This window comes from Chenopodium album, chromosome 1, assembly GCF_948465745.1.
Source record: "Chenopodium album chromosome 1, dcCheAlbu1.1, whole genome shotgun sequence".
Lineage (NCBI taxonomy): Eukaryota > Viridiplantae > Streptophyta > Magnoliopsida > Caryophyllales > Amaranthaceae > Chenopodium > Chenopodium album.
The window spans coordinates 58,774,725-58,797,495 of NC_137834.1; the positions used below are offsets into that span (position 1 = coordinate 58,774,725).

General features: G+C 41.1%; 1 protein-coding gene across 1 annotated transcript; it reads right to left on the reverse strand.

The window, feature by feature from the left end:
• Nucleotides 1-22,156: 22,156 nt before the first annotated feature.
• Nucleotides 22,157-22,771, reverse strand: LOC145633325 (DNA repair protein XRCC3 homolog). Its single transcript, XM_081685525.1, has one exon. The coding sequence runs from the start codon at nucleotides 22,769-22,771 to the stop codon at nucleotides 22,157-22,159; it is 615 nt and encodes a 204-aa protein (XP_081541651.1).

Consider the following 22,771-nt stretch of genomic DNA (forward strand, 5'->3'; position numbering starts at 1 on the left):
TGTCAGCTCCAACCAGACGGGAAAATTATGAATTCCGTCTGTACAATAAGAAGCCCGACTTGTTGGGCCGGAAGTTCGCTCTTCCCCGGATCCCAGAAGAAGATTTTGACAAGATCATTGAGGCAGACTTTTTCGGCCTCACAGACGCAACTTTGTCAACCGGGGAAACAATAAAAGTTCCTAAGAACTGGATCCCCAAGAGCGCCTGGTTCAGGGACGAGTGTTTTCTAGCCGCCTGCGGGCTAGGACACATGTTTACCAAACGTATGCGCTTGAGTTTATATCCGCCTGTAGTAGCTTTTTATTAGAATTGATTTATGATATTGACCAATTTCTCTTTTTGCAGAAGAAGCATTAAAAATGTTGTAGACGGAGAAGACTCACAAGCGATCCTCTGCAGTCATCCACAAAGAGCTTGCGGAGAAGCTGCGGCTGAGGTCAAAGCCAAGGTAATAAACGTCTGACCCTTTCGTAAATTGGTCTTAGTAATTATTTTTCCCCGGATGCTAACTTTAACTTGGTTATTTTCACAGGGGGGGGAGAGGTTGGAAAGACGTTTGAGAAACAACTCAAACGGGCTAGGGAGGAGACCCCCGCCGTTCTCTACAAAATCAAAAAATCCACCTCTACGTCAACTCCTGGCGCCTCAGCCGGGCATCAGCAGATGCGGATAGCGGGGCGGAACGAGAAGGTAGGCGGCAGCCTGGGCCTCAGCCTCGTTAACCCAGTAACCGCGACCGAGGGGTTCTCCACGCCTGCAAGCGGTTCCCGCTTGGTTGGCTCTGAAGGTAAGAACCCTTTTGAATCCCCGCTTGAGCTAGGGTGGCCTTTGCGGGTGAAATCCCACTCTCAAAAGACGTCATCTTCAGACGGCCGGCAACAAATAGGTGCTGCCTTAGTTTCGCACTCATCACATATTGATTGTGGTGCAGATCAATCTCCCCGCTGGCCAGACGTCCAGAAGCATGCCAAGGCCATGTTGGAAGCCGTCCGAAAGAGGGATAAAGACAGTATCCCTGGGATAGAGACGTTCAATCTTGAACGCATTCTATCCCTTCTGGCTGAGGTAAGAAACTTGCCAATTCAATTTTATTTTTACCGTTTTATCCCGCCTGCAATACTTATACCGCTTGCTTTTTTGCAGGCCATGCTGCGGGTGGACGGGCTCAAACGTCCTTATTCCCGCAAACGGAAAGAGGTAAAAAGGGCCAATAAATCCGCCCTAGACGCTGACAATATTGCTTTACACTCCACTATCGTAAATGAACTTGAAACTAAAGCAATCATAATGACACAGGCGTCTAGAATCCAGCAGTTGGAGGCGGATCTGGAGACGGCCAAACAGCGGGCGACTGATGCTGAGACGGCCCGGAAGAAGGCGGAGGAGGCCCAGAATAAGGCTGATGAGGCGCTCAAAAAGGCCCAGACGGACCTTGGCAATCTTCAGGGTGTTTCTGAAAAGAACACCAACCTGAAGACCAAGGTTCAAAAACTGGAGAAGGAGGCTGCTCATGCTCAGAAGAACTTTGCAGCAACCCTAGAGGCGGAGCAAAACCGCCTTGTTGCTGAAAGTGACACTGATAATGACGCCAGGATGAAGATCGCCTGGGCTGCCCTGTACCTGGACGCGGATTATGGCGTCTGGGCACTAGCTCACAGGTACGCCGAGGACGTGGTGTACCTGAGAGAGAAGGGTGATCCAGAGCCTGAGTCCTTCGACGCCTGGGTTAATGCCAACAATGTGCCCCTCGTGCCTGAGCTACCTGGTCCGGGTGAAGCGCAAGAGATTCCCTCAGACGGTGAGGAAGAGGACCAGGAAGAGCCGCCTGCAGGCCAGAAGTGACTTTTCATCGGCAGTATGCCAATCTCTGTTTTTTTTGTCTTTTTCTTTTATTCAGCGGCAGTATGCCAAAACTTGTTTTTCCGGCCTGCGTGCCGAGTATATTTGTATTTACCGGCTGAGGAGCCGGGTTAATTAACAATTTCTCTTTCTCCCGGACGGGGTCCGGTTAACACTTTAATCCACTTCAACCGTTTGGTTGGGTGGACTTTATGAAATGCACCGACTGAGTCGGTATTGATCTTTTTGCATTTGAATTTTAATTTCGCAAATTTTAATTTTTCATTTTTGCCTAACTTATCAAAAGCATGCGGCGATTTTTGCCTAACTAATCAATAGTCGGGCTGTCCTTGCCCCTGGACGGCTGTGTGATTGGTTTCAAATGGAGTTGGTTGATTGAATTGAAAACGTCTGATGCTGTAAAGAGCATGATATGTTTGCAAGTCAATCAATCACATTAGTGATTGCCCCAAACCAAGTGCACAGCCGTACATCAACAGGCGTTCCAGTCACTACCCAGACGGCGTTTATCCGTCTTGGTAGAGATTTCATAGCCATTGAACGACTCCTTTGCCCCAATTGAGGTAGGAATTGCAATTTTGGAATAAATAACCAAGTGAGACCTTCAGCCAGTTACCGACTGATGCCCCAAGGCATCCGGTATTTGGCAACTTGATCATTCTTCACAGGTCATTTTGGTCAGACGGCCATGAGTTGACCAATTTGGTCGTTCAATTTTCGTCGTCTGCATGGGTACATAGAACCGACAAATAGTCTGTTCTCTGCCACGATTGCACTCGGAGGGGTGTCGCCGGACGCCTTTGTCCATGTTGGGACAGGCGATTTTATAAAATGAGCAACCATCCGGCCATTTTAGCCTCTGGTCTTGTTTGAGACCGGTTGTATAGCCACTAAACGTTTTTGTGTTTAGTTTTTAGTCGGAGTATTGAATTTACACTAAGTATCGAACTTAGTTGTTTAAACAAACGAGTCTGTCTGGGTATTACCCAGACAGACAGGCAATTATTTAATCGTAGAAGGTATCAAACTTAGTTAGGTAAATGAAAAATCCGCCTGAGTATTACCCAGGCGGATAATCAAACTTAGTTAAATGAACAAAGTATCAAACTTAAATAAACAAGAGATCTGAATATCCGAGTATTACCCAGGCGGTCAAACAAATGTAACCTTTATTAAGTATCGAACTTAGTGAGGTAAATGAAGAATCCGTCTGGATATTACCCGGATGGATAATCAAACAATAACTCAATTTTGCAAACAAAGTCTTAATCTATATCAATTGACTCACTGTTTACAAAAAGTTTACATTCTCTGAAATAGTACTTTTTTAGATTGTCTACATTCCAAGTTCTAGGCAGACGCCTGCCGTTTGGAGTTTCCAGGCGGTAGGTGCCATCCCTTACTTCTTCATAGATCCGGTAGGGGCCTTCCCAATTTGGGGTTAGATTCCCCAACTCATTGGCCCTACCGGTTGCCTCCATTTTTCGTAACACTAAGTCGTCAACTCTCAAAGGACGCTTGTGTACTTTTTTGTTGTAGGCTCTCGTCATTCTCAGACGGTAAATCTCATGACGCAAGGCGGCATTGCCCCTGCGCTCCGGGAGTGAGTCTAATGCCAGGCTCATTGCTTCCCAGTTTGCCTCTTCATCATATAGCATGACTCTGAGAGTCGGCTCGTAATGTTCGATGGGCAAGACGACTTCAGCACCGTAAACCATGAGGAATGGGGTTTCACCGGTTGCCCCCTTTGCTGTTGTCCGGATGACCCATAGGACATGGATTAACTCTTCTGCCCATAAGCCACCGACTTTTTCTATTTTCTTCTTAATGTCGTCTGAGATGAGTTTATTGAAGGCTTCAACTTGGCCGTTTGCTTGGGGCCGGCCAACAGATGCAAAATAGCTTGAGATTCCCTGATCTCCCAACCAAGTTTTTAGCTGAGGCGTCTCAAACTGAGGACCATTATCAAATACCATAGACATAGGTACCCCATATCGGGTGACACTGTTTTTCTAGATGAAGGAAATCACGTCTGAGGTTTTGATGTTTTTAACCGCCTCAGCTTCTACCCACTTGGTGAAATAATCCACAGCAACCAAGATGTAGCGCTTTCCGCCTGGAGCAGGCGTGTAAGGTCCTAGAATGTCCATGCCCCATTTTGCAAACGTGATTGGCCTGTGGATGGCCGTCAGATCAGTAGCCGGACGGTGAATGAGTTTGCCAAATTTTTGGCACTTGTCACATTTCTTCACCAACTCCTTGGCGTCTGCCTCAAGAGAGGGCCAAAAATAATGTCGTCTGGCTCTAACGGCTAGGGACTTGCCACCTATGTGGGAGGCGCAGAATCCCGAGTGCAGGTCTTCGAGAACTTCCTTCCCCTTTTCAGGGGTGACACATTTCAACAGAGGTTTAAGAAAACCCGCCTTGAAGAGTTCTCCATTTTTCAACTCGAATCTTGCAGCTCGCTTTTTCAGGACGGCTGCTTCCTGTGGCGAATCAGGAAGTGTACCGTCTGAGAGGTATGCCCGGATGCCATCCATCCTGGTAGAGCTTAGGTCCAAAATACCAATGGGATCCTCATAGATGCTTCTCTTTTCAAGAACTTCCCAAAAGACTGACCGAGGCGTATCATGGCAGGCGGAAGATTCCAGCTTTGACAATGCATCCGCCTGATTGTTTTCCGACCTAGGCACTTGACTCAGCCGGAATTCCTCAAGTGCCTTGGTCTCTTCTTTGACTGCCTGAAGATATTTAATCATAGCCGGATGAGTAGCCTCGTAGCTTCCCTCATACTGGCTAACAACCAATTGAGAATCAGAGTAGGCGTCAATTTTCATGGCCCCTGCCGCCTTACACATGCGAATGCCGGCTAGCAGGGCTTCATATTCCACCTCATTGTTAGAGGCTTGAAATTTAAAGCGTAGTGCATACTCAAATCTGTCCCCTTAAGGAGACTCGTAAATTACGCCTGCACCACAGCCGTTCTTAGTAGAGCTCCCGTCTACATACATTTTCCAAACCTGATCAAGATTATCCGGTGCCACCGGACGGGTCATTTCAACAATGAAGTCGGCAAACGCCTGACGTTTCACTGCCTTTCTTGGTTCGTAAGTGATTTCAAGACTTTGCATTTCAATAGCTCATTTCAACATTCTCCCGGATGAGTCCAAAGTAGACATTGGCCGCTTGAGTGGCTGGTCGGTGTAAATCACCACCAGGTGTGCCAGAAAGTAGGGCTTCAATTTTTTGAAAGCCATATACAGAGCAAGGCCAAAATTTTCAACCATGGAATACCGGAGTTCAGCATTTTTATGAACATGACTAATGAAGTAAACCGGGAGCTGCACGCCGTCTCGCTCAACAAGGAGAACGACACTGAGGGCATGATCTGAGACGGCTAAGTACATGTACAACGTCTCCCTAGGTAAAGGACTGACCAACCTATGTAGAGAATGTAAATGCTCTTTCAACCTCTAGAATGTCGCCTCAGCATCCTCCCCCCATTCAAATCCGGTCTTCTTCTTGATTGCTTGGAAGAAGTAGAGGCACTTGTCGCCTGACCGACTGAGGAACCTCCCCAAGGCAGCCAGACAGCCGGTAAGCCTCTACACTTCCTTGACAGATCGGGGTGACTTCATGTCTATCACCGCTTGTATCTTTTCAGAGTTAGCCTCTATCCCCCTTTGATCTATCAGGAATCCGAGAAACTTCCCAGACTCAACACCAAAGACGCATTTCTTAGGATTTAACATAACCTTATGCCGCCTAAGGGTGGTGAATGTTTCTCGGAGATCAGCAAGGTGATCCGTCTGTAGCTTGGATTTGACTATCATGTCATCAATGTACGCCTCCACATTCCTCCCAATCTGATTAATGAAGACCGTATTAATCATTCGTTGGAAAGTGGCAGGCGCATTTTTCAAGCCAAACGGCATCACAGTATAACAAAATAACCCCTGATCAGTGACGAAGGCCGTCTTCTCTTGATCTTTCTTCCACAGGGGTATCTGATGGAAGCCGGAGGAGGCATCCATAAAGCTCATCAAGGCGTGATCGGCTGTAGAGTCGACCAGACTGTCGATCTTTGGAAGCGGGTAACTGTCCTTTGGACACGCCTCGTTGAGGTCTGTGTAATCAACACACATGCGCCAGGTCCCATTCGGTTTCTTAACAAGGACCACATTGGCCACCCAGTCGGGAAAATTACAAGGCTGGATGAACCTGGCGTCTAGCAGCTTTTTGACTTCGGCAGCTGCCGCCTGACTTCTTTCCTCGCCGTGGTTTCTTTTCTTTTGCCGGATGGGCTTCTTTTTGGGGTCCACGACAAGTTTTTGGACAGCGAGATCCGGGCTGACGCCTGGCATCTCTTCCACTTCAAAGGCAAAAATGTCTTTGAATTCCTTCAGCAGAAGGTGCAAGCTTGCACCCAAAGTAGCATGAGCAACTGTCCGAACCTTTACAGTACGTTCTGGACGGCTGTCATCCAGAACGAGATCAATACTTTCACCAGCCGGTTGAGGGCGGAGCTTATCTGACCGTTCACCGGTCAGTGATTGCTATGTTTTCTCTTTCTTCACCTCCACCAGCAAAGGTGCCTTTCTTTTCTTCCCGACTGCTGGTGGGACAGGCGCTAGGTCGGCATCCTTGACATTGTCAAGGTCTATTGGTTCCTGGTCGTCTGAGGCCACAGTGTCTCTGACGGCTGAGAGATAACACTCTCGGGCCGTCTTCTGATCCCCATTCAGGGAACCAACAGTGCCGTCATCCCTCTCATACTTGATGAGCATGAGAGATGGGATGATTACTGCCTTGGCTACGTTGAGGGTCGGCCGGCCAAGGATAATGTTGTAGGCGGTTAACTCCTCAATGACCAAGAATCTGACGACAATATGTCGTCCTTGGCCCTTCTCTCCCAGCCGGATGGGTAAGTCAATTCTTCCAGCTAGGTAGACCATCCCACCCCCAAAACCAACCAAGGGGTGGGTGACCGGATGCATGTTGCTGACGTTATATTTCAGCTTTTGCAAGCACCGGAGGCTGATGATGTCTGATGAGCTGCCGGTGTCAATAAGGATTCTTCCAACCAGTTGGTTGGCAACCTTACATTCAATGACAACCGGGTCATCATGCGGACGGTGGACGTTGCCCTTATCCTTCTCAGTGATCAAGTCGTCTGGGAAGGAGGTGCTTGCAGACGCCTGCTCGTCATCATCCTTGTCCATCTTTCGAAGATGGCTCTTGGTGCCTCGGATGGTAGGGCCACCACAGGAGAACCCGCCTGCTATTGTGTAGACCGGCTCCTTGTCGGTATCCGAGCTACTAGAAGGCTGAGGGGTAGTCTTGGAGGACTGACCCTTGTTTTTCTTTTTTGCCCCGGCTGGGGACTTAGAAATGTAGGACTTCAACAGCCCTTTGTCAGCCAGTCGGTCCAACGCCCGCTGAAGACTGAAGCAGTCGTTGGTATCATGGCCGACCTCCTCATGGAACTGACAGAATTTATTTTTGTTTCGTGACTGGACAGAACTCTTCATAGGATTCGGCTTCTCAATGGACAGCCGGTCCTTTACCTCCATGAGGATGGAGTTGCCGTCTTTATTAAACTCGTACTTGGGGACGTACGGTTTAAACTCTTTCTTTTTCTTCTGGGACGGCTGGTCAGAATCATTAAACGCCCAGATTTCTTTTCTTTTCTTGCTCTCTTCTTTATTTTTGGCCGGCTGAGCAGACCGGCTGTCTTTCTGTTTGTCAGACTTCTTGGAGTCCGACTGGTTACCAGGCAAGCAGAGGTCGGTAGCTTGGATGTAGCTTTCCGCCTCCCTCAGGGCCGCCTGCAAGGTGAAAGCCCCTTTTCTGACTAGGTCGAACTTAAAGGTCGACCCGTCTCTCAGACCTTTGAAAAAGTCTGTAAAAGCTACCTCGTCAGACAGTCCTTGAATCTGAATTCTTATCAGATGGAAGCGCCTGACATATGAGCGCAGCCCTTCTCTCTCCCCCTGCCTAACAGTGCTCAAATCAAGGCTTGTTTTCTTAGCAGGGATGTTCATTAAGAAGTTGGAAGCAAACAAGAAGGCGAGCTTCCTGAAGCTATCGATGGACCCGGCTGGCAAATTGTCAAACCATTGTTGGGCAATTCCCTTCAAGGTAGCCGGGAAGCACCGACACCAAGTGGCATCATCCAACCCCTGCAGATACATGAGGTTGGTGTACGCCATGAGGTGGTCTTCCGGATTGGTGGTACCATCATAGGTACCAACCAATACATTCTTAACCTTGACCGGCAGGGCCGCCTCGGTTATCTCCCAGGTGAACGCAGAATGCTGTTCACCTAGGCGCAGCAGACGAAGCTGTCAGTCCAATGGCTGGACATTTGGATATGCCGCCTGACCTCCAAAGAAGGTCGGCTGCATGAAGTGAGGGGGATACTGTCCGTAAGCCTGAGTAGGCACATACGGTACAGCTCCAATCATGTGAGGGCTAGAATGGACGGTATTACCGCCTGTCTGGCTCTCATGCAAGGAGGGTGCACTCCCTGCAGAAATGTTGTTGAAGCTGTCTGGAAAGTTCGACGTTGAAGCCGACTCAGACAGCGATTGGTTTCTCTTCCGGTTGATGATCTCCCGGGCATCAAGAGTTGATTTTTTACTTCTCACCGGCTGCTGAGTCCGGCGAGTGTTATTGGTGTTCTTCCCAGGAAGGAGAATTTTTTACCAATCAATGGTCCCGACTGCCTTCTCCTTTGGATGAGGAGTGGGCTGCCGGTCTCTGACTGACTTTCCCTTCTCTGGAAGAGTCTTCTTCGTCGTCTGACCTTTACTTGGGCCAGCCCGGCTTTTGGTGATCAGCTCTTTAATTTCACCATTGAAACTTGTCATGAATCTCATGAGTTCGTCTCGGGTGACAGGGGCTGATCCAGCGGTCGTTTGGGTCTCCCCTTCCGGCTGCCTAGTGGGTCGGCTTGGACCCGCCTGGGAGGCACCCCGCTCCAGAATATCTCTGGGCCGGATGCTCTTGATTCTGAGCGAGCCATCCTCGACTGTAAAGGTTTCGAGCTGAGGATCTTCATCCTCATGGTCTGTAAAGACTTCTGGGTCTTCGTCCAGACGGTTAGGGGGTGGCACAGACTCTTAAACCATCTTTGAGGTACTCTCCCCACAGACGGCGCCAAATGTTTTGGGTATTTTTGTCCCTCGGGAGAGTTACAACACGAAGTCTGATCCGGCCGAGCTGTACCTGCAAAATAACGGAGACTCCGGGTGGTTGGAGCTCCGCCTCCGACGGTCAAGTTAGTAACTTGAAAAGGAATAAAGAGGACGGAAATTTAGGTTGGTATCTGCTCGGATTCCAAGCTCAGGTGTTTCTCTGATGTGAGAGAATGCAAGTGTAATAAATGGTAAAAACGTGCCCTCAAAAAGAGGGACATCTCCCTATTTATAGGGTCTTTGGGAATTGTGCCCCTGATTAGGTCAATGAACCATAATCATTGGTGGGCCGCGCCGCTTTGCGGCTTTCTCGGGATTAGGGCCTGAAGGCCGCCTTTTTCCCTTAATTTCTGGAGTGACACGTGTCAAGCGGGGATTGGTCCACTTTGGGCCATCTTGAGGCTGACACGTGTCATCCTCTGATTGGACCACGTGGCGGGGTAAAATTACCCTAAACAATATGAGTACAAAAAAAGATCGTAAAAAAGCTAATCATATGACTGTATTCCTTGTTGATGTTCCCATACCAACAGGTAACATATAATCAATTTCTACTACGAACTCATCTTAAAGGTTGCATCTTAGTTCACGAATGACTAAAAATACAGAAGAAAGATAGTTACTTCTATTGGAAGTGAATACAAAAAGTTTTTGATTAACAAAACAAAATATTACCTTAAACTCCACTTCCAGCAGCAGACCAAATCTCACTCCTATACCCTGGTGCATGTAACGCGGCTTAAACCCAATTGGATTCCATACCATAACCACACCTCCAGGTTCATCATCTCCGTGCACTTTTATTGCGTATGAAGGAGGTAATTGGTCCCACAACCAGTTGGTAAGTGAATCTGGAAAGTGGCTTTCCGTGATTATAATGACTACTGGGTTGAAGTAGTCATCGATTTTCCGGAAATTGTCCATGAAAGACCGTCTAGTTAAGCCTCTTGCGTTCCAAAACACAATGTGGTCTTCAATTTCAAAAGGGTCTCTGTTATCAGCAACAACTGAACAAGAACTGACCTCCAAGGCAAAATACCTTCTCTTTGTCTTGCTCAGTTCTAGTGATTCCACTTTGATGTACAGATTATAAAACTCGGTGTCCACAACCATTAAGTGCAGTGTATCTGTAAATGATCCTATTAATAGGTAGGCGGGCGCCTGAGGTATCCTGTAGCAAGTAGTCAATTCCGGCCGAACAATGAGCTCTGGATAAATCAAGGGAAGTAAGAATCTTGGAAGCAAAGTGTCCTTTACACTATTTGCAATGCACCATCTAAAAAAATCGACAAGTTTTTTCGTATAGTCGCCTAGGTCCTCCATGTGAAGTACATGGGAAGGTCTGACCTTATCATCACCTGCCTTCATGAACACGGTCATCGTACCAAACCACCTTAACAAAACCTTAACCTCCCGCGACGCAAATATTTCATCACGCACAATTTCATCTGGAATGGCGTCATCCAACATCGCTGCTTCTTCGGTAACGTAGTACTTACACTTTGTGTAGTCGAGCTCTGGATTATTTGGCTTGATTGTTTGGAAGTAGCAGCAGTTTTTCGGATGTAATTTGACAGACACAAATTTGTTGCTGTTCATTTGTCGGGCGGAAATACGGTGTGTAATGGACATTGGCTTCCTATCTATTTTTACTTTTTACAGTGGCTGAGATTATTTTACACTGGGGTGGGGGAAGGTCAAAGTGTATTTGATCTACCTGACTATATACTTACCAAAGTGTGTTTGAAGACAAGACAGTTTAAGTGCTTAACGTTTGGTGTAATATGTGTACCAAAACAATGACAACATATACCATATTTGATGTAAAAACATTAGTTGGTATGTTAGACAACAACGTTGGGACAAATTTTGTAAACTTACAGATGGGGAATAGGACGGGAGAAATGAGGAATTCGTACTACTGATTAGACCGTGACATTAATGTGTACTGGCGAAGGTGTGGGCGGGAATGTTCCCTCCTAATTCAAACCATGTTTTATTTTCAAAATTTTATACAACATAAGAAAGGAAAAGGAAACCAAATGTTAAGGATTTTTTTTATTTTTCAAGTTAGCTTTTTCCAAAAATAAAAAATAAAAAAAAATAAAATATAAAAGTGAAAGTAACAGATTAAGGCAATTTAATGATTCCTCGTCTTAGGGCAATTATACGAGTTTAAGGGAGTAATGAACTGTCGGGTTTAATGAATTGACTAAATTGATGACACTTATTAAAATGTAACCCCAATTTACAATTTAAGATGGAAGGAAAACAAACCATATATAGGTAATCACCAAGTTTATAAAAGAGAACACATACTAAAGGCATTTCAAAATATTTTGGTCACAGGTATGACTTCCAGATTTTTAATTTTTTTGTGTATGACATTTGGTAAATAACTGAAGACAAAACTCAGTACTAAAATCACTACCGAATTCACTTGACTAGTGAACACAAATAAGGACCTCAATCACCATTTGTTGGTATAAAATGGTATGAATTTGGTAGCCAGTCAAATACCGTACATAACAGTACGTTTGATATGACCCGTGACAGTGACAGGTATTTGGGCGGGAATTTTCCCTCCTAAAGTGAAAGTTAAAATTGCATGCCTTAATGAAATCATATTATAGTACTTAATGGATTGAGTTACCAAAAAAACAAACATAAATTGTTGGTTCTAGTCTTAAATGAATGGGTTATGTTCTTAAAATTATGCTTGTTGTTACGTGTGATTGGTGGTTTATCGTGATTTAATACTTTCATAATCAAATTTGTAAATTAATAAGCGTAATTTCGTAAACAAACTTTTCATTAAACCTAAAAAGGTCCCAAATTATGATACATAAATTCACGATCAAACTCTTCATAATCAAAATATTTGTTAATGTTTTGTAATCGATTTTTTAAATGACAAATTTTTACATAATTCGATGTTTTCAAGTAGTTGGAAAAGTGACAACTAATACGTACAATTTAGTCAATTCAGCCGAACTAAAAAACACACCTCCGTTATCACGTCCGACGTAATCACATTACTTGACGTATATGAGATTGAAAAGTCATATTTGTCTCACACATATAGATGGAAAAATCAAATTCACTCACACATTCACACATTTAAAAGCGATTGAAAAAGTCAAATTTGTCTCACACATATAGCTGATTCAATGTTTTGTGAAAATTCATCAATCAGACAATACCTAATTCAACATATATATGGAACATAATCGATTGAAGTAGGGGAAACTTAAAGTCATGGATTCAATTGATGTACATGGCAATCAAATTCATTCACACAAACGCAATGGATTCAATCAAATTGATGTACATGGCAATCAAATTCATTCACACATACGCAATGGATTCCATTGATGTAGATGAAAGTGAAATTCAGTCACACAATAAGTATTGATATAGATGAAAGTCAAATTCCATCACATTAGGCAATCACACAATAGGTATTGATATAGATGAAAGCCAAAGTCAATCACACATTAGGCATTGATATAGAAGAAAGTCAAAATCAATCACACATTAGGCATGGATGTAGAAGAAAGTTAAAGTCAATCACATTATAGCCATTAATATAGGTGAAAGTCAACTTCTATCACAATTTAGGCATTGATATAGAAGAAAGTCAAAGTCAATCACATTATAGCCATTGATATAGAAGAAAGTCAACTTCTATCACAATGTAGGCATTGATATAGAAGAAAGTCAAAGTCAATCACATTACAGCCATTGATATTGAAAAAAGTCAAATTCTATCACATTGTAGGCATTCATATAGATGAATTTCAAATTCACTCACAAAATAGCCATTGATATAGATGAAAGTCAACTTCTATCATAATGTAGGCATTGATATAGAAGAAAGTCAAAGTCAATCACATCACAGCCATTGATATAGAATAAAGTCAAATTCTATCACATTGTAGGCATTCATATAGATGAATGTCAAATTCACTCACAAAATAGCCATTGGTATAGATGAAATTGAAATTCAATCACATTGTAAAATTCAATCACACATTAGCAAATTGATGTAGAAGAAAGTCTAATTGAATCACATTATAGCCATTGATATAGAAGAAAGTAATCTTCAATCACACATTAGCAAATTGACGTAGAAGAAAGTCTAATTGAATCACATTATAGCCATTGATATAAAAGAAAGTAAACTTCAATGACACATTAGCTAATTGATATTGAAGAAAGTCAAATTCAATCACATTATAGCCATTGATATAGGTGAAAGTCAACTTCAATCACACTATAGGAATTGATATAGATGAAAGTCAAATTCAATCATACAATAGCCATTGATATAGAACAAAGTGAACTTCAATCACACTATAGGCATCTATATAGAACAAAGTCAACTTCAATCACACATTAGCCAAGTGCTGTAGATGAAAGTCAAATTCAATCACATTACAGGCATTGATATAGAGGAAAGTCAAATTCAATCACATTAGGCAATGGATAGCCAATTGATATAGATGAAACTCAAACTCAATCATGGAGAGTCTGTTGACATAGATGAAAGTTATATTCAATCACACATCAGACAATGGAGAGACTATTGATATACATGAAAGGCAAAATCTTCCAACACATAATGCAAATCGGGTGACGTTTGGTATAGTAAGGCATCTTATTGGTGTATTTGTCGAACCAACAAGACATAAGAATATACCGGGTGTTATATAAAAGTGTCTGTTGGTTTTAAAGAACATATTTTTGGTATACCGTTGTCGTTAGTTGTCGAACTTGACTTTGACATTTTTAAATTTCTTACACCGCGGTAAAAATACAGCCTTCCCTTTCGTGCCAAAATTTAAAATTTTGATAATAATGTTGAACCGCCATTGAGATTTCACCTGTCTATAAAAAGACAATGGCTTACATGAAATCTCAAAATGAAAAATTGACTAACTGGACTCTCCAAACCCTAAAAAAAAGAATTGAATCAAACCATAAAAGGACACAATTGAATCTCAATTATAAAAACAACAATACAAATTCACAATTCTGATTGAATAAAATGTCACGGTTTGAGCAGAAAATATTGTGGGTCAAAGCTTATCAATGCCCATTCTGTATCTCTACTCTTTCAGATGTACGGTTTTCCGAATCAAGTACGAATTCGGGCAGGCCTTACTACAAGTGCAGGAAATGCAATTCCTTCAGATGGGTGGAAGAGGACAACATAATACAGTCTGATGTTTTGATCCCGACCAGACTAGTTGAGGCTGGGCTTGGTCCAATAGCAAACTCAGTGGTGGATATTCGGGGGAATTTAACTACTGTCAAACGCATGCTGCTGTTAATGATGTTCATTGTCTTCGTTCTTGTTTGTTTTCGTATTTAGGGATTACTTTATGGATTTGGAAATATGTACTAAACTAACTACAGTTTAAAAAATTGTCCCATGAATTTGAATGCGGATTAATGTGATTTTATCTCCAGTTGACATTCAACTGTTTGTGTTTCGGTTTATTATGTTGGTACTTCTTACTCACCCTATTATTGTTGGTATACTGCGTAGCATTGTTGGCATGCACAGTGTTGTTAGATGTAGAACATACTTACTCATTTATTCAAGGGTATAAATAGAACGAACATACCTCATTTGGTTATTTCTTTAATTGAAAAAGAGGTAAAGGGTTTATTCTGGTTTTTGGCTTCTTTAGTCCTCCTCCCATTTTCGTTCAATTGTTTGTTGAGGTACGTGTATCAGTCCTCTAGTTCACCTTCCATTTCAGTTCAATTTTGTACATGGTGGTTTTTGTTGTCATGTTTTTCCTCGTTGTTGTTTGTAATTATGTGTAGGGTTTTTGTTATAATCGTTTTCCTTCTTGGATTTGTTTGAAGTTTTATGTCGTTTGGCGTTTTATTTGTAGTTTATAATTTAATTATAATGCGCAGATAAGATGAAGTCAGGCCCAATTACTAACCGGGGTAACCTTAAATACATTTCGGTGAGTATGCCGATCTGGATCAGTGCTTGATTTGCATTGTATATGGCATTGATGCAGAATCGATTTGACGTTTTGTGTGTTACAATCTTTAGGGAAACCTCAGGAAATTGATGCTTTAAAACAGAGCCATTGAGAAGCAAAGGCAGAGACAATTGAAACGCGAAACATCTGCTTCAAACATCAAAAAGGCAAGGTGATTGTGAATTCGGCTAAGGAGTGTGTACTGAATTATGGGTTGTTCCCTGGTATTAACCTAGATGACGACAATTGCAATGAAGGGAACCCTTTTCTGGGACTAGTTGATGAGTTCAAATTGTTCATCAACCACAAGATTGCAGCTTAATCTTATGGAAAACAAACTGCACATAATAACGTTTCATTCACTGCCAGTCTTCTTTATGTATCTTGGTTTCATGTAACAATGTCAGCAACGTAATATAACTTGTACTTGTAGGATGGCTTGACTGAAGGGGAGCATGTCCTGACCCAAGTTAATGTGGTAGGGAGTATGAGGAGTCATTGGGAGAAGACTAAGAAGCAACCACATTTGGTTTGTAAGGTTGATGCTTTTTCCGAATTGGTCAATAAGTTTTATGAGTCCAGGAGGGAGGCTGTGAAATCTATGGGGTTTGAAGGGTTGCTTGATCTGAAGTTGACCCATTTACCCTGTCAGTTTTGTTAATGGCTGATGACGAGGGTTAGTGTTGATAGGACGATGTTGTTTGGCGATGGGCAGCTGCTGGCCTTGTGTCCGGAACAAATACAATGTGTAATTGGTATTCCTATGGGTTCTAAGCCTGTTCCTAGGACTGTCGACGCCGGTAATAGTGAAGTGGTGTGTAAGGTTCGTCAGGTTGCTGCTCGATTTGGCGACAATAAAAGTGATGGTATCCTTGTCAATGCAGCAGCTGATGCGTTGCTAACCTTCAAGAATGATAATGGAGAGGGTGAGGTGCTGGAGGTCGACACTGCAGAAGAGAAGGACTCCTTCAGTGACGCGTTCGTAGTAGTTGCTCTAGGTCACTTATTATGCACAACAACAAATGAATTGAAGCTTGCGTTTGTTGTACTTCCCTGATTAAGTCTTGGGGGGGGAAACTACGCAATATGACTAGTGTACTTTCATATTTGACTGGGTTCTTGACACGGCAAAAGGTTTTCAATCAAGTTTTCAAAAAATTGGATACCGCGATGGTTGTGGTGGTTGTATCCTATTTCTGCTGGTCTGTTGTCGCTATCTGAATTCAAATGAGCTTCATCTTTTTTATTAATACAATGTGATTCCATGTATTAGTTGTTACGCTCCGTTCTATTCACTTCTCTGTTGGGTGCAGGTATTCTACTTGGATCATTTGAACCGTGTTCCTGTTAAATGGGGTGTCTACCCAAGACTGGCTGTTTGGACCCAAGACAAAGTAAAAAATGATGTGTTGCAGGACAGGAAGGCCGATGATTCGTATGGTAACATGCCGGTAAGATACGTTTGTTGGACATGTGGGTTTGATTAAGGGGGTAGTACTACTACATGAAAGTGAGTCTTAGACAGCTTACTCTTTATTTGTCCTGCAGTCATTGAATATTGCGTATGGGGAGAATCACCCATTGACTCCTAGAGAATGTGACCACAAGACTACGGTTGATCGAGTTGCAGAAAAGGTGTTTCTCTAAGTCCTTACCGAATTCTAAATGGTTGCAGAAAAGATGAATTATGTGACTGACTTTGTTGGGTAAATGGTTGCAGGTTATCTGTCTATTAACACCAAAACTAAAGGAGCTGGTGGAGGAGGTCTTCTTGGAAGCTAAGAGCGGGAAAAAGGAGACTGAAGGTGCCGAAGTGAATGAAGATGACAACCCCCCTGAACTGTTGGACGAGACTTAGTTGGATGACACCGTGTCCCCATCTTTGTAATTTAGGCATTGCATTCTCTGAACATTGTTATTGTTGGTTTAATGTTAGCACATGTTGGTATTTAAATGGGACTCTGTCCCAATTGGTTTATGTATGCCCGTTGTTATTTTAGATATTAAAACGATGACCCCTGAATGGGTTTATGTACTAAAAACCATACCAGTCACCCCAACAACTTCAAAACTGTGGTTTAGTTACATCAAAAAACATTTTTTAAACATCAACTGGTGATGAGAATTCGAATTGATGAGAATTAATAGTGTAGTATACTTCACACAAGTGTAGTATAATTATCGAAAATAATCTAGGAGAAAGTTAAGTGATGAGAATTCGACATTTTTACTTAAAATTCGTAAATACAACATCGAAACGACTGACTAAGCGAAAAGTTAAGACCTAATCCGAAAAATTCGTCAAACACGGGTGAACTAATTGAACAACATTCGAATGAACTATTTCATTTCATAAACACCAATAGTTACAATAAAATGTTCATTAACATTACTAAAAGTAGCAACCAACATAATTCACCTATCTATTTCAACCAAAAGTGCCAATTAAAACCTTCACATAATTGGTAATTCATAACTAATAATTCATAACTAATAAAACCTTCACATAATTCATAGAACTATTAATATACTCAAACATAATTACTTACATACTTCAACACTTGAAATCCAAAAGATCCAATTAACACAGTCACACGTTCATAACTAATTATTTACATATAAACTTCCAAATCCAACACAGTCTAACATAAAAAACATAATATCTTATAACTTAATCATATCAACATAATATTAAAACTAAAACAAAGACCTCCTCACAGCGGATTCAGGGACTTCCTCGCCGAACATCATCGTCCAGTCCTCCTGGTCCGACGAGTCCCTACTTTTCTCCGAACAAGCCCCGTCGCTGACGTCGTCGTCGTACCCACCAAGATCACCAGATGAAGACGAGAACATACCAGGGTTGTTTGAGTGAGGGGGTGGAGCAGAGTTCGTGGAGGATGTTGAGGAAGACCTGCTTGATGACTTGGATGACTCCTTCTCCGACTCTAACTCAGAGTCGTCAACCACGGGAAAGGGTAGGGCTGGTGGGGCCTCTTCCACGGGCAGGGGTGGGGCTAGTGGGGCGGGTGGCTCGGGTTCGGCGGGTGGGGCCGCAACCTCATCATCAAGAATGATGATGGGGTTCGTAACATCACCGCCTGGTGATGATGGTGGTGGTGGTGGTAGTTGTGGAGGAGCAGCGTTGGCGGTGGGTTGTCCTGCCATTGTAATGAAATTTGGTTTTTTTTTTGGGAGGAAAAGTGACGAAAACAAATTGAAATTTAGATTAGAAATGGAGAAAAGAATTGGGAAGAGTGATGATTATTTATATAAAATTGAGTGAAAACCTTTCGTGACTGTTCACTTCAATTGTCATCCGTCATGATTACTTTTGGAAGGGAGGTTCAGTTTTTACATGGGAACTATAAAATTTGTACTAATTATTACGTGATATATACCATTTACCTACCCATTTATGCTATTTTAACTTTTTGTTACAATAATATACTTCGTGTTTAAAAAAAAAAACAATAATATACTTCGTAAAACTAATTAAAAAGTTGTGTGCAATTCTTCAAATCCCATATTATGAATTAATTTATGACATCGCAATATGGACATACTTCTCCTGTCAAAAGTGATACAGAAGTTGGTCCAATTATCGTATGTGTTGGGTTAACGTAAAAGTGGCTGAAATCCCTTAATAAAAAGTAAGTTGGTACGTTACATTTTACTTGGTAAACCTTACCTCGTGTCATTTCGCCTTACAATTAAGGCAATGGAATCAATTTAAAAAAAAATGCGTACCCCCGTTCGATGTTCAAATAAAATAAACAACTTCTCCTTTTAGCTCTCTACTTTCTCACCCCTACTAGATTTACTTTTTATGGGTTTGCAAGTAAATGAAAAAATTGAAAATTTAAATATTGAAAATCATTTCCTATCTTCCCAATATTGAAAATCATTTCCTATATTCCCAATAGAATAATTGATTTGAGTAAGTTCTATATTGAATTTTTAGTGATGAGTGCAGTGATCATAAATTCATTTCGTTGGTATGAATCACGTTACGATGAAAATATAACATACTTCGTTTGCTAACCAACTTAACGTAACACTCAAGTGGAAAACCAAAATTATTTATGTACTTAATTTTATTCAAGCTAGGCAAACTCAATAATTTGTAAAATATTTTTTTACTAACAATCCTAAATTATATAAAAAGTTATCATAACATTGTTTCAAACTAAATCTTAAAATGGACATAACTCAAAGAGTACAAATGCAAGACAATGGTCCTTGGTTATTGTGCCTTAGAAATTAAATCTCCCCTATTTCTTTCTCTAATTTATCTCTCTACTTTCACTCTCTAGTTTATCTCTCTATACTTTCTCTCTCTATTTTATGTCTCCATTCATTAAATCTGTTTTTCACATCCATTACTTAACAATTAAGGGATGGATGTCCTATATGTACTGAGAAGTCCATAACTTTGTGGCATAAAAACTGTACACATTCAATAAATTATCAACTTTTTGTTATACCAGCGTTTTTCTGTTGGTCTTACACCTGTACATGTTAGTATACATGTGGATTGTGAGGGTCAGGATATATTACATCTCCTGTGTTAATAATGGTCACAAATGTATTATTGCTTCTTTGAGGAGAATTACACCAGCTTAATTGAATTTAATGTTTTTCGTGTTATACATAATTTTTTTTTGGTATGAATCACTAAGAATCCTAAGTTACATTAAATTTGTTCATAACAATGTTTATTCTTATCTTCAATGACAAAGTTTAATATTGATTCTAAGCTTATGTACTAGTACTCCAAACTAAAATTAATTTTTTCCATAATAGCTGACAGTAGTACAAATGCAATGGCCTTTGGTTGTTGTTCCTTAGAAATGACATCTCCCATCTTTCTCTCTCTAAGTTATCACTCTACTTTCATTAATTTTTTAGTCCTCTCTCTAATTTATAACTCTAGTTTCATTGTATTTATTTTTTGTCTCTCTAATTATATCACTCCACATACCTATTTCTCCAAATATTTATCTCTATACTTTCTCTGTCTATTTTATGTCTCCAATCATAAAGTCTATTTATTGATTACTTCATAACTTTTTGGCATAAGAGTTATACACGTTGACTAAATTATCAAAATTTTGTTATAGCAAGTTTTTGTTTGTTGGTCTTGAGCCTAATGATGTTGGTATACACTAGTGCGTGGATACTGAGTATATTACACCTCTTGTTTAAAAAATGGTCAAAGAGATTTTTTTTTAAAAAAAGAAAAAAACCTTTCCCAAACAATTAAAGTCACACATAAGTTCGATACTGAAAAAGAAGGATTTCCAAAATAATCACAAAGGATTTCCCAACACCAAAACATGAAAGATTTCCAAAAATAATCACAAAACATGAAGGATTTCAAAAATTAATCATAAGTAACACATATTAATGTTCGATGTGAAAATTAACAAAAAAAACCTCAACATATTACATTATACGTCCAAACTTAAACCATACACAAGGTGCAAAGTAAAACTAATAAACGACACAAATTCCAAAACAACATAATTATTAAAGTAAAACTAATAGCCATACACAGGAACAAATTCAATCTCCCACTCGGCGTCGGACATTTCCTCATCATCAGCGCCTTCCCAATTGATGCTAGCCTCGTCGGAAACCTCCACCTCGTTGGTAGCGCCGAAGGATGAAGAAGATGCTGAGGAGGATGACGAGGAAGAGGAGGTTGAAGAGGAGGATGACGAGGAAGACGACGAGGAAGACGAGGCGAAAGAGGATGAGGAAGAGAAGTCTGTGACTGCCCGCTAGGAGTAGAACTCCTCATTTGAAGGAGCGGCGGCGACGGCATCAGCGGCAGCGGTGCTGAGTGCGTCGTCCTCGTCGTCATCAGTTAAGACGATTGGGATGACGTACGCCTCTCCGGGCATGACATCGTTTGACCCAGTAGATTCGGAAGCCATGGATTTCCTTGAATGATGAGAGAGAAAATGAGTGGGTGTGGATGGGGGAGAGAGAGTGTAGAGTAAGGTTGTGATAGTGTGAAGAGGGAAATGTGATTATATATAGAACAATTAGTGAAAAAAATGATAAATGTCCATTCAGTTCACATGTACTATACGCAGATATACATGGGGAAGATGAACTATTAAAACACAAATTATACTAGTTCACTTGAAACCTGTACAAGTAAGGATAGGTATTATCCTAGTCACTCTAGTAGTATGTGGGTACGTGAGAATATGCAAAAGTGATACCCAAATCGTACCTTATATCTAAATTGTGACGTTATATGTTTTTAATAGATAATTTTTTTTTTGAAGAAATTTTTAATAGATAATTTTAACATCACACCATCCAAATATAAGTAATTTAATTTTGTGTCGTCGGATTACTTATATGTTCTTTCTACCGTGAAATATAAAACAGACGTATCTTATAAGTTAATTACAGAAATATGTTGGTCTTTCTGTTAGATTTGTTGGTTTATTAGTTACATAAACTTGAAATCTGAAATTAAGTATAAAATTTGTTTGTTGTGCTAATAGTCCATAAAGAACAACTTGGGTCAGTTGGTAATGCCCATGCATGTGTGTTATTCAATTTTGATTGGTCTTGGGTTCGACTCCCTTCTCCCCACATTTCATTTTTATTTTGTTATTTTTTTGTAAAACAACATGATTTAATTATATAATTAAATTTAAATTTTTAAATAAAATGACTAAAAAAATTATAATAGTTTAAGAAGGCCCTGGTAACAACAACCCCACAAAATCAAGTAAAGGAGTTTTGTCTTTATTACAGTTCATTTGTTGGTCTTCCGGTAGCGATTTCTGGTCTACCTTGTGTTTTCTTTATTTCAGTTCGTTTGTTGGTCTTGTAGTAATGATTTCTGGCCTATCATTATACAACTTATGTGTAGGGCGTTGGTTTTCACCCGAATCTTGCTCTTGGCACTAATAACACAATTGTGACATGATAACACAATTGTGACATGATAAAATATAAAAGAATACACTAAAAAAAACATCATGTGTACCGATATTTTAATATTACATGTACATAAAAATACAATAATAAATAATTTCCTATTCTACTACCAATATTTATTAACAGACAGAAGCCGAGTCCTCCACCCCAGCACTAGTAATATTGAAACCACGTGATCGTCCTGCTGCATTTGCATGCGCATGCTTTACAATGCACAACACTCTTTTCGTAGAACCGTCAATAGGAAGTTGTTTCCCTATAAAGAGTCTAATTGGGATTTTTGGGCTCATTACATGAGCCATAGCCCTTTTTACCTCCCTGCCCGAAGTGTACGCACGTAGTAGTTCCCCGTTCGATTTGTGAACGTCACCTACTTCATTCACAATTATTAGTGCTAAGTTGAACACCTGTTCCACATTCCCTAACCTTGTAACCACACTTCTTAGCGCCGAGTCCCTTTTGTCGTAACCCCTTGATGTGTTGTCATGGGCATGCCTAAACAAGGTTCCTATTGAGTCTAACACAACGATCCTCGTATGTCTACAAGTATCCAGGGAACGATTTATTTGTTCCTTTAACTGTTGTAGAGCCAAGTATAGCTCATCAACGTCACTTATGTGTTTGACGAATATGTTTTCCATAGGATCATCGACATAACCATTTGATCCCGGGGATTGACCTTGGTCAAGTGCTACCATTTGTGCTAGCCTTTTCACAGGAAAGGGATTGACCAT

Bases quoted from the DNA above. Each gene is read 5' to 3' on its own strand.
- LOC145633325 (XM_081685525.1), bottom strand. From the start codon at position 22,771: ATGGTCAATCCCTTTCCTGTGAAAAGGCTAGCACAAATGGTAGCACTT.